Source organism: Euprymna scolopes, chromosome 36 (assembly GCF_053919585.1).
Source record: "Euprymna scolopes isolate OS-2025 chromosome 36, ASM5391958v1, whole genome shotgun sequence".
Classification (NCBI taxonomy): Eukaryota; Metazoa; Mollusca; class Cephalopoda; order Sepiida; family Sepiolidae; genus Euprymna; species Euprymna scolopes.
In genome coordinates this window covers 9,949,935-9,963,946 of record NC_136517.1, presented here as the reverse complement: position 1 = coordinate 9,963,946, position 14,012 = coordinate 9,949,935, and the positions used below count along the sequence as shown (strand labels likewise).

General features: G+C 27.0%; 1 protein-coding gene across 1 annotated transcript in view; it reads right to left on the bottom strand.

Annotated features, from left to right (window-relative positions):
* Positions 1-6,754: 6,754 nt before the first annotated feature.
* Positions 6,755-14,012, bottom strand: part of LOC145260326 (glucosamine 6-phosphate N-acetyltransferase-like) — a 64,730-nt gene continuing 57,472 nt past the window's right edge. The window contains exon 6 of the mRNA XM_080118217.1: positions 6,755-12,311. Within this exon, the coding sequence (XP_079974343.1) occupies positions 12,161-12,311 (151 nt within the window). The 3' untranslated portion in view covers positions 6,755-12,160. The remainder of the gene's footprint in view (positions 12,312-14,012) is intronic.

Here is a 14,012-nt window from a genome sequence, read left to right as displayed (position 1 = left end):
GTTATGTTATGAAATATTTTATTAAATGTTTTTTTATAGATTTAAAAAATTTAAACTGTATGTGTGTAATCGATAAAGTCAAACTAGTTACATAAAATAATCATACACGAAGGATGGTTTATAACAAATAAAATCTTTGAATGGACGAATAACGCGTACAGATATATATATTATACAGTGTATAACCTAACGAAAAGCCCTTCGTGATTAACACTTTATTCCTGTGTAAATTTAAAACTAGTCTTCAGTTTGAAATGCTTCTTTTTCAGAATGGTTTTATTTTTAATAAAATATGTCATCAAAGTATATTTGTTTAATCTTTGGATAGAATTTTTTTTTTCGGAATGGTTTTATATGATGAAAAATATATTTTTAAAGTTTACATAAGTCTTTTTTTTTTTCTTTTTATAAATTTTCAACATTTAAATGTTTTTATTTTTGTAATAAAAATATTTTTTAAACCTTTACACCAAAACATTTTTTTTTTTTTTAATTTTACCTGATTTTAAACTAAAAATATATTTTTATTACAGGATATTTCAAAAAATTTTAAAATGAAGACTTTTTTTTCATGTAAACTTTAAAACTATATTTTTAAATTAAAAACTTTTTTATGTATAGTTGTAGAATTAAACTGGAATCATGTAAGTATTAATCAAAAAGGACTTTTCCTCGATATACAAAAGCTTGTCTTATGTCTGTATACACTGGCAGGCCATTCATTAAACAGAAACAGTTTTATTTAACGTAATCGTTTCAGTTGTTTATTTAGTAAAATCATAATTTAATATCTCCATTCTAATGGACTTTTTCTACTAGCCAATCTCGTTGGATAAAAAAAAAAAATGAAAACCTATTTGTTTTGTTTTGTTTTGCCCTTTTCATTTCAGTATGATTTTGTCCCTTTTAACTGGGAATGCTTGAAGCTTTTGCAAGAGCACAAACAGCAGCAGCTGTGGGGGAAACACCAGACCTTCATCTTAGTCCAGCATCCAATGATCATTCACCACTGCTCATTCCATCCACCGCCAAGTCAAAATGTCAGCTGCCAGTAATCCTGTCTGCACATGCCGTGCGAATACACACATGCACGCACACAAAAAAAGAACAATTTGGCCTCCAATCATCTCTCCCTGCCCTTCCTCTAAAAGATGACCCCCTTCTCCCATCAATTGTTCCCTCTTTTGTCTCATTCATATGCTCAACAATGACTCATCTTTTTTTTCTGATGCTCCCTCCTCCCCATGACCACCTTTAACCTTTGCTTAACTTTCACCTTTCAATCCATCCACGTTTTGTCTGTCAATTTTTATAAGGATTTGATGGTTTCACTTGTCGAAATCAAATTACTATATTTCTATAAGCATGTGAACAAATAGAAACAATATATGTTTCGCAATTTTTGAGATGAGGATTGATTAGTTGGATTCTGCGAACTACTGTTCTCATCTTAAGTGTTATTTTCACAATGGTTAGGTCAATGTAACCCTTGACTTTAAAGTATATCTTGTCAAGCTCAATAATTTGCAACCAATTTCAAACAGAACCTTTTTTTAATCCACGGGGATGGCATGCTCTTGTTCTCTTGGCTATGACTGGGTAGAAGTTCTAAGTAATTTGCAATTATATTTTGAGTTTTGTTTGCACTGAGGATTCGACCTTCAACCTCCATTTTCCATTATGCCATCGAGCTCTTACGAACACTTGAGATTTCTACCAATTCAATCATTGCTGACGGGATGAAACAATGCTAATCCTCTGGATTAAATAACAGATTTCGTTCGAAATTCTGTTCAAATTCTCGAGTTCCTATTTACAATGTCTCCCCACGGGACAGCTCGAGTTGGACAAATAAGATAACAGTAATCTGAAGAATCCAAATACGAAATAAAATTGACACGCAATTTCTTTTCCGATCTATTTTCTCCTCTTACAAGATTTGTTTTACTCCTGCGTTACTCAAAAGTCCAAATGGAAAAACTAAAATTTGACTTTTATTACTGCATTGGTTTTAAGTAATCTAAAACTATTAAACGTACCCATGATCGATTCGGTCACGACTACTATTAGAGTGGTTGAATCAACATAGAGGGGTGAGAGGAAAGGGTAGAAAGCTGAGTATGAGACATGTAACTTGTTTGGTTAATTATAAATAACTAATTATAAATTAATAATGGTTAATTATAAATAACAACTAATTATAAATTAATAATGGTTACTTATAAATAACTAATTATAAATTAATAATGGTTAATTATAAATAACAACTAATTATAAATTAATAATGGTTAATTATAAATAACAACTAATTATAAATTAATAATGGTTAATTATAAATAACAACTAATTATAAATTAATAATGGTTAATTATAAATAACGTCAAATTACAATAGTTAATCCCAGAAGTAAAGCATATTTTAATATCTATTTTGTGTTATTAAAGTATATAAGAAAAAAGCCTTATGGAAACCAATGTTGATTAACTTACATATAGTATGAATAAAAAATATCTTTTGAAAAACTATCAAGTTTCTATTAAATAATGAAATAAATTTAACTTTTCCTGCAATTTATCTTGAATGCATTTCAAACATCCTTTCACCATATTTTATTTTCTGTCCTTGGTCAGTGAAGGAGAAATCCTTGACTGATGCAATCCTCAATCCTCTTTCTGGGGAGCAGGATTGTTCTTTTCATGTGTATTACTCTGGTTTTGCTTAGAATTTAAACTTCAAAAAAATTTAATAAAAGCAATTAATACAATTTTTACTAATTCATACCTATCTAGTTTAATATATAAAATAATGTTGGTTGAATTTTCAAAATTCGACCTAAGTAGCATATAAACTGACAAATCAAGCTTCCATTAAAAGTAACCAACTTTCTTTTGTTATTGTTGTACTGTTATTTTTATACTTCGCTACCATTTAAAAAAAAAACAAAAAAAAACTATCTGATGAAATTTTTAATAGCTGATTTTTCTTTTGAAAAAATATGGGAAATAACTCTATCCGATAAAAGTAAAGAGTTATCGTTCCTTACTTGCTGTCAATTCATTAGATAAAAAACAAAAAAAAAGGCATGATTATAGAAATATTTGCGAGAAATGCGAATGTAATGTAGTGGAATGCCAGTTTGTGTGTATATATAATATATTGTAAGGAGTTTACATGGATCAATGTTTTAACATTTCTATATACTCAGTGAAATTTAAAAATGGTTGATCCGCATAAACTCTTTATAATGTTTATAACTTTGTTTCTAAAAGCTCTATACATGTGTTGAGCATCTTGAAAAAATATTTGTTTTATTATTTAAGGTTATTAATATATTTGAACCTTATTAATATTATACGCACACGCATAAATAATTCTTGAATTCTCATAGGATGGACATCATGAAAATATATTTCCTGACTATGAATTGTCGATACTGCAATTTTGAGCTTATGTTATATCAATTTATTAATAGTGTAAATTTCAATAATTTCAAATATTCAAACCAAGTTCCATAAATAAATATTCTAATATTTCCTTGATATGGTGGATTCTCGCAAATGTGCATACATGGAAAGGATGTGGCAGAATATTTCATTTCTAGAATTGGATTTGAAGTTATATTGAATTTTTCTTTCTCTTACACACAGACACTAGGGCATTCGTCTGCTTACAGGAGTATTGAGAAAGAAAACTTCAGAAACTTTTATTAATTCAACATTAAATTTAGCTACTTCATCGCTTTATGAAAGCAATTGACAAACATACTTTGTTATAAGCTAAAGTACATACAATACTGTGGAAGAAAAAGAACAAAATTTTTTTAAAAAAAGTTAATTTATCGTGGAGAAATGTGCAATTTTGTAATATTTATTTTCTCATTGATGTTGAGATCAATTACGTTCAAAGATGACGCTGCATGATTGGCATACTATCAGCTGTTATTGAAATACAATTTGTTTATAATTTAAAATTAACTTTTATTTATTGATTATTACCTCAAGTATTGATAAACTGAATGGTTTTTTTTAATTTACTTATTTAAGAAAAAAAAAATCCCGTAAATTCTGTATTGAACAAATATAATTAAACGACGGTTAAAACTTGAGAAAAAAAAAGACTCGAGTACATAGGTAGTCAACATAAGTATTATTTATTTATATAATTATAAAGAAATAGACTGTTTACAAGACTTTGTTTCCAAAGTAATTTTTAGTGAACAAAAAAAATATTTTGCTGAATAAAATTGAATACCAAAGTAAATCTAAATTGTTGTTTATAAACATTTTGTTTAAAAATAAAAAATTTTTTTTAAAGAAATGTTTTGCACTCATTCCCCCTTTTGAAGTAAATCCATTGCAATGTCTCGTGTTTCAAAAGCACATTCATAATTCAGATTCACCGCCGACTTTAAAAACTCAAGAACCTCCTTGAACTCTCAAGTCCGTACAGAATTCCAAACCAAACCCTTTATTTAATCCATTCGGGGTAGATTGTTCTTATTTCGTTGGCCATGACTAGATACAGATGTTCAAATTATTTAACTGTTAATTACATGTAGAGAGAATTGAACGTTTAACTTCAAGAAAATTGATTTAAAACTGATCGTTAAACAACACCTTTGTACCATGTGTCAATGGTTTATAGAATGGGAACAAGCTACTTTTGTGGATCAAAAGTGAGAATCCGTTTGAAATTTCATAATTCGTAGGTTTTAAAGATTACATTGATAGAAACGCAAGAATGACGTCCAAGATGAGAACGATACTCGTGTTATCGTTTCCGATTGTTAGACTAACCTGACACACCTGCTTTGCCATATGCTATTGTTTATCTGCTTTTACGGGAAGAGGATGCATATTATATTTTTCTGAAATATTTCATTTCTATATGAAAATTTGTTTTTGTTTTTTTAAAATGTATGCCTTGTTTTTATTTTTTGTTTTTTCTTCCATTGAAGGCTAATTGATGTTGCTGTAACGAAGCAATGAAAAAAAAGGATCTTTTAGAAAATTTTGCTGACATTTCCCGTTTAATTGAAATTTTACTTACAAACAGAAAAATAAGACATTTGGAATCTTGACAGAAAAAAAAAAGATGGCAATTCTGTTGGAACATTTGCAAAATGTCTAGGAAGAAAATATTTGCATTAAAAAAAAAAAAAAATTTTTTTTTTTTTTTTCTTTGCAATGTCAGTAGAATTAGTCTACTACAGAGACTTGTTATCTTTAAATTATGAATATCAGGCAGGTATGTGTTATTTATGGATATTTTTATGGAAAAAAAAAAAAAAAGACTAAATCAAAAGTAATTCTTAATTTGTTGAAATACAAAAAAACATGTTAGATTAAGAAGTGGACCAAAATTCATTTTTTTGCAATGAAAACATTTTCAACAAATATTTTCTCTGGTAAAAATGTCACTTTGAAATTTTAGTAAATTAGGAACATTGTATTGGTAACATATAAAAATTTCATCACATTGTTGAAAACGTTTTGTAAGAAGGTTATGTTATGAAATATTTTATTAAATGTTTTTTTATAGATTTAAAAAATTTAAACTGTATGTGTGTAATCGATAAAGTCAAACTAGTTACATAAAATAATCATACACGAAGGATGGTTTATAACAAATAAAATCTTTGAATGGACGAATAACGCGTACAGATATGTCGGCAAGTTGAAATGCAAAAATGTTTGTTTCAACTTGCCGACATATTTCTATTATCTTTGCGCAAATCATTGCTTGAAGTAGTTTAATTTTATGTTTCTTATCTATCTGCCAATAGCTCAAACGATAGGGAACACAACTGGAGTGCTAAATGTTTTGGTCTCAATTTTAGCAGATCCGTACTTATATAAATAAAATCAGTAGAGAATTGACTTTTTAATAATAAATATGAAATCTGCATGAATTAAAATATATTTAAGCATATTTTATGACCGGGCAAGACTGGATGCCCACCACTAGTTAAAAAATAAATTAAATATTTCATAACATATTTTGGTTTTCTAATATTTTTAAATTAAAAACATAAGTTTTTCATAAAGATGTATTCATATCACAATTGTCAAAAAAAAAAAATGAACAAGATATTCTCATGTGGAATGACTAAAACTGTTTTTAAGTCACAAAATAACTGAATGATTTTTTAACCATGACAAACATGTTTAGCAAATAAATAAAATCTTAACTACATAACGAAGTTGTAATTATAAACTAGCTTTTGTTATATGAAGTAAATTTGAATTGGAGAAAGCTTCAGTTTAAAGTTTTAAGCAAAAAATATGGCAAACTTTGAAATATTCAAATCATAATAAGCTTATATGTTTAACAAAATTCCCATTTGCAAGTTTAGGATGACTTTTTAAATAAGGCATTTGTAATTGATAAATGCTTTCTATATGAGCTTTTTTTTTTTTAACTTGTGCCTATATTTATCTAAATAAAATTTTACCCCCCCCCCCTTTTTAATGGATAAATGCAGTGTCATCGAATTATGCTGGTTTAAAAAAAAAAAAAAAAAAAAACTAAAATTTGCTAATTTAAAAAATTGTTTTACTTAAAGAATTCTATCTTAATAATTAATTTTCATACAATTTGATGAAAAATTTGTTGTATTGCATTCGCGGTTTCAATTCTAATTTTTGTTTAAAAGTTGTTTCGAAAAGATTAGGACTCCTTTTATTGACCTGACTTAAAATCATTCCAAGAATTAAGATAGCTACAACAATAACAAAGTGAAGATTTGTTTAAAAAAAAAAAAAAAAAAAAAAAAATGAATGGTTGCACTTTATTGTCAAAACTTTTTGAAAAAAACAAACAATGAGTGGAGGGATTAAAAAAAAAAAAAAAAATTCCTTTTTTTGTCCCATGAAATTAATTTATTAAAAACAAAAAATTTCCACATAGAAATCGTCATTATCACTTTCCATTTTAATCACTTTTTGATTAATAAAAAATGATTTTAATTAGTCTGAATTTGAAATAAAATATTTAAAAAAAAATTTTTTTTCTTTCTTTAGAAAAAAAGATTTTGTTATTAAACAAAACAAATCAAAGCAATGAAAATTTAAAAACTTTACAAAAAATTAAATTCAACTTTTTTTCTGATGATGAATCGTGGGGGGGGGGTGCATGTCTAGAAAAAAAAAGTTTTGCTTCAGGATTGATTACTGTGATTATTTTCATCCTGGATGTTAGATTCTCACAATCTATACTGAATATTTAAACTAAAACCTTTATTTAATCGAGGGGGATGTCATTCCGGTATATTTCTTAAGACATTCCATTGTTGCATTACTTTCACTGCTTTCTAGATGGTGATAGAGGATTTGGTGTCCCCGACAAAACATTTTCCAATAGATATTTTAATTCAAGGAATTTATCGCATTCTTAGACAAGTCGTAATATTAGTATTTTTAAAATAAGTAGTTTCATGTAAGAATGATACTTTTCTATAAAACAAATATTTACTTTTAAAAATGTTTCACATAAACAAGTTACTAGAAATAAATTTTACACATTTATCATAAAATTAAGAATCGTTCATCCACTTATTTTCATAATTTATTAATAATAAAAAAAAAATAATATATTACATATTGTAATACGTAATAAGTTCTACTCTAATAAATTATATTGCAGAATAATTTTTAATAATACTAACCATAAATTCATTCAATGAAAATGTGTTTAATACTAATAAACATAATTCGTATAAGAATGTTAAATTTCTTCAGTTCAAATATGTTTGAGGATGTTTTGTTGGGGACACCAAATCAGCTATCACAGTCTAGAAAACTGGAAATAATGCAACAATGAAATGGCTTGAGAAATATGGTGGAATGCCAATTGTTCTCACGTCAAATAAGATCAGATAAAAGTCTTAAGTTTTAGTGTTTCCTTTAATGAGGATTGAACCTTCAACTCCCAAAAAACTTACTTAAAACTTTATCTGTTGTATCATATGTTGATCCAGTACTTGTGCACAATTTGAGCCTGGCATAACTCAACATCTGATCGACTTTGCTCGGAACATGACGTCAACCACCGGCGTTCGCCAATTATGAAAGCGTAACCAGTGCTACTCAAAAACAAACACTGAAGGAAACAAATGTAATAAAATTAACAGAAAATAAAAATAACCATTGACCTAATGTAACAATTTTTGTTTTAATTTTTTTTTTCTTTTACTGAAAAAAACAAAAGTATTTATTTTTCTCTTTGTGTCCAAACTCAACGTACCCTCAAACGACTGTTCCTGAATATTTCCACCTTGGAGTCGCAGATGCTGTTTCATAATGCCAAACAAAACGATTAATCACTGTGAAGAAAAAATGCGACCGTATAAAAGTCTACCTAATCCTAAGGAAATATCACAGCTGTCTTTATTTAATTAAAAAAAACAAACAAACAAAACGGTTGCCTAGCCACACCCTACAGAAAAAAATGTTCATGAAAACAAATGTTTACTTTACATTAGTTACAAAAATAAACGAAAAAACATGTGCTTTTTTTTTTTTAAATATGAAAAAAAAAAAAAAAAAAAAAATATGGTTTCATTAATAACAAAAAACAAAAATTGTTGCAAAAAAAAAAAAAACAAAAAAAAAAAAAACAAACAAACTTTTTCACTTAAAAAATTATTACATGAATAAAACAAATTATTATGGAAAGTCTTTGTTTCTTTTTATTTTCGTTTTACTTTTTTATCTGATGATTTTATTATATTTCAATGTTTTGAAGCGTCGTTACAATTTGATATTCAGCGACATTAGGTGAAAGCTGGTGGTTTACGTCCAAAGCTGAGCGGCCAGTTACATCTGGTTCAAATTCTGCATAAGTACTGACAGAATAATAATTATAAGAATTTTGAACCGAATCGTTCATTTAAGAGTAGATTATAATCTCTTAAATGAACGATTTGGTTAAAAATTCTCTACATTTTGAAATTCAACAGAACATATAGTCAGAGGTTACATTGGCCAAAATGTGAGAATAGCATCCAAGATGAGAAAAGTTTTAATAATGCAATTTATTTTTACTGTTCACTTTATTTTTATTTAACTACAACTTATGTTTTTTATTTGAGATTTTCTAAAGTAAATGTAACGACTTGGTATAAATTCCCCACCCTGCATCCCTTTCATTGTATCAACAAATATTTTAGAGATGATAAAATATTTGAAAGGTTTTTTTTTGTATAGACCTTTTCTAAATGACTAAATGAGTCACAGAATTTTAAATTACTTTGAATTGGATTCATTTTAGTAGAATTGGTTCAACCTTTCTAATGACATTCACTACAAGTTCATGAAAAGTTAAGTAGAGCAAATTAAACCCAACAAAAAAAATCTAAAGATAATCTATCGGATAACAATTGATGCGGATAGGATTGTCAAGCAAATGCAATTTAATTTTTAAAAATTAACAGATTGTGAGATTACTTCTTTTCGCCTGACAACATATAAAGATTATCTAAAACTTTATCTCAGCCTTACTTCAATATTGGATGAAGTATTATTTTTACTTCAATATTGGATGAAGTATTATTTCTACTTCAATATTGGATGAAGTATTATTTTTACTGCCATATTGGATGAAGTATTTCTAAAGTTCTACCATACTAACATTGATAATCGAAAAAAAAAAATTTTTTCTCATCAAATGTTGCATGATAATTATGAAATTTAGAAGAAATTAAAACTTGAATTGTCAAATTTGCCGAGAACTATAGTTGCTACAAAATATGGACTAAGTACCAAGTCTACAGTGAACAGAAACCTATTGCTGAAAGTATGATTTTTTTTTTTACCTATCTTCAAATTGAATTGGACCATGACCAATATTTTAGCAAAGTTTGGTGACAATTGGTCAAGTTATGTGGATTTTAGGCTATACATGAACAAACTCAAGTGAAAACACAACCTCCATATACATATGGAATCAAGTCCTTAATTGCATTTATGCTTGCAATTCAAAAATTAAATTCTGATTTTTTAGTATGAAATGTGGAACAAATTAAAACCCAAAAAACTTTGTTAATTAGAAAATCACAAACTGATCCAGGTTAGTTGCAAACAATTTTTTGAACCATTCATAAATTCCATAAAATTGATAAATTTTAGTTCACTTAATTTTATACGCCATGGTAAACTACAATATATTTTTTGTTGATTAAAAATTACAATAATCTTACCGTAAGTATAATTGCCAAAAATATTCAAAATAATTTGAAATAAATTTATTTTAATAATTCCCCAGGTAAAAATGGCCAGTTTGAAATTATAGTTGAAAAATGAGAATTTTTATTTTAAAATTTATATTTTTACAAAAATGGAAGAAAATCCTTGGTTTCCTTTTTTTTAGTCCATGAGATCTGTAGAGTAAGTTCATTTCATTTAGTTTTTCGCGATGCCCGATCAACAGGTGTTTCACTTACAAACAGGTTTCATTCACTTTCACTTCAAGTTAGTTTAATCAAGATAATGTAAAAAATAAGTTCAGATCTTTTCAAATTAGGAATGGAAACAATTAAAAAAAAAAAAAAAAATAGATTGCAAAAAATATATATTTCAATGTCATAAAATTGAAAAAAAATAGTTTAATATTTTCATTTAAAAAAAAAGTTTGGATTTTAAGGGAGATAAATAGAGAAGCGTTGCCTCAAAATGTTTTTCAATCGTGGTTTTGACAATTTTTTAAAAAGTATTTTTTAACATTAAAAATACTACATTTGTTGGTACAATTGAAAAATTAAATAAAATTGATTTCGAAGTAAGCAAATGTTATCTCCCTTGCGTATATTAAAACATCTTGAGTGGATCACATTTTATGATGCTTAGAACTCTTAAGTTAACATACTCTTCAAGTATAAAGCCTTTTCTATTTTCACAGAGAAGTGTTTATATACATTTCATATAAGAAAAAAAAAGGAAATTAAAAAGCAGCTGTACATTAAAAAAAAAACAAAAAAACATTTCCTGTTTTACTGAATCTGAGTTTATAAGATTTCCGAGTCATATTTTTTGTCCAATATTACAAACGCTGAGAGTAATTTATTAAGGCAAGAAAGCACATAAAAATCACATAACAGATCAACTTTTTAGAAAAATGCAAAACCCAAATTGGCTGAAATTATTTGAATTGAGTTCCCATTTTTATCATCATCAAGGGACATAACTCCCTAAACTTCCGTTTTCAATTCAAGCCAACTGCCCAGGTTGATTACTAAAGACATTTTTGCATATTATTCACTTGCATAACACATTTGATATGTATTCAAAGAAAAGAAAAAAAAGTCTTGCTTTGCTTTTAAATTAAAATATACTGATGAATTTGGACTCATTTCATACACTTCACCCCTTGATAGTATACAGACATTTCTGGTTGAGTATCAGTTAGAGATGATTATCTGGGATTTTTAGAACTGAATTTTTTTTGTTCTTTTTTGTAGAAAATGAAAAAAAAAATCATAAATTTTAGTCAAAATAATCTCTACAATGTTTCTTTGTACGTTATCATATTCATACCTATTTTTTATGAAACCTGAAAATAAATACAAAAATGTAATTAGAAATTTACTGTTATCTCTTCTGATTTTCCCTATTTTAAAATGAATTGTTCCCAAATTGAATTCTGTCGTTCCGTTGTCTTAACCAGTTTTAATAATCTATTCTTTGTATCTCATATAATTTAAATAAGCATCTAAGTGCTTCAGTTAAAAAAATTTTTATTTCTGGAAATCGCTCCAGATAAGGCATGAAGCCATTTGATGCAAGAAGCTAAAATATAAATAAATAAAAAAAACAAACTTCAAGGTCAAACGCTAACCAATGGGTAGATAGATTTCAATTAAAAAAAACAGCAATTCTTCCCTCTTTGTCAGAACGATTGCTCATGGAATGTGAGGACTGAATGGCAAAATAAGGTGAGAATTACAAGGTTGAGGAAAAAGCATTTTTTCTTAAACATGAGAAATGTAAATGAAGAGAGAAAAATAAGTCCTTTTTAATAAAAAAATGTTTTCGTTTGAAATCCGCAGAATGTGATGAGGTACTTGAATGTGAGGATATAACCAGCACAATTTGAACGTTTTAGTCAAAATAGATAAATTTTTTTGGATGTGTTGAAGATGAAAAGGGAACTAAAACGCTAAATTTTAATCCGTGTAACGCAGCACCATGTAATTGTTGTCTTTTTCTTTGTTGAAACCAAACTGGGAATAATAAGACAATAATTGTGTCTTGCATTCTAACGAAACTTTATAGCAGCCAAATTTCTTACTTTGGCAAACCAAAATGTCCAGCAACCTTGGTAAAATAGAAAGAAAACAAAACATAATTAGCATATTAAGATTAGAGGTGGATGCATAAAAATAATGTTAAGAATGGTATTTTTTTGTATAAGGTTAGAATAGTGGAAAATTCCATTAGAAATTAAAAGATTAGAGTTATGTGTTACATGATATGACGTGATGGGAGAAAGTATGTAGGAGAGAAGAGAGATTGATTCTATCTTGAGTGTACATGTTTTTTTTTAAAATCTATTATTCTTACAGAAGTGGGCCGCGAATTTGCAGCTTGTCTAGATAGCTGAAAAAAGTAAACTAAAGTTCAGAAGCAAATAATGGAGTTATTTGCTGTTCTTTTTGAATGCTTCTTTATTTCAGCTTTAAACAAGACTAAATCAACACCTCTGCGCTTGCCATATCACCAAGTTCTTCAAAGAGACAGACGGCTGTTTTGTATCGGCAATACAACACTGGCCAATTGTTCACAATTTAGTCAAAAGATCATTCTCAACTACAATACAGTTTGAAACATTTTTTTTTGTCCATTTTATTTAAAAAAAAATTGTTTTTCAATAATTGACACCCAAACAAATAATATAAATATAATATAAATAATATAAATATAATAATCTAAATAATAAATATAATAATATAAATAATAAATATAATAATATAAATAATGTTAATATAATATAAATATAAATGATAATATAAATGAATTATATAAATATAATATAGATAATATAAATAATGTAAATATATAAATAAATATAAATAATAATATAAATATATAAATAATAATGTAAATAATAAGTTGTATAAATATAATAATATAAATAATAATATAAATAATAAATAAATATAAATATAATAATATAAATAAATAAATATAGTAATATAAATAATAGACAAAATATCAGTTACATTTTTTCCATAGAAAACATTTACAGTTTTCCAATACAAATATTTATTACTATTAACATTCAAAATGGATTGCAGACAGACAACTACAAACAGAAGTTATCTATTTATTATATAAAAAGGTAAATCTGTATCTATGTTTTGCTAAAACTTGAAAAATACTCAACAGACCTCTATAAAGTTGATATTTTTTTTTTAGCCTTTATCCTGCCGACCATAGGGTTTACTTTCAGATTTATTTTTTAAATATAACTTTATTAAAGCTTGTAGACAGAAATAACATTTGAAGTTTAAGTGAAAACGATGTACACGGACTCTAGGAAAAAAAAAAGTCAAGTTAGTTTAATGCAAATGTGTGATAAAAATTGAATTTGGAATAAAATTCAGATTTCTACACTTCAAAAATTGTGTTCCGTTTAACAAACGATGATAGAAGAACGGTTAGATTGGCATAACCCTGGAAAAATAACATCTAAAATTCAGAGGAAAAAAAGCACATTTTTATGAAAAGCTGTATTTCAACTCCTACAAACTGGTCATTTGGTAACGGTTGAAACAAGGGAGATTTTACACAGCAACGAAACTGTATGTCAGCTGAAAACATTTTTTATGCAAATGATATTTGGTTGACGAGTAATGGAAACAATTTTGATTGCAAAACTAAAGGCATGTCATGCGTATGAACAAAAACCGTGTACATTGGACGATTTAAAGAAAGCTATTTTCAAAAAAGTCACCCAAATCAATAGAGCAATGCTGGAAAGAGTCGAGGCCAAAATCTTTTTATTTTTTTCATATT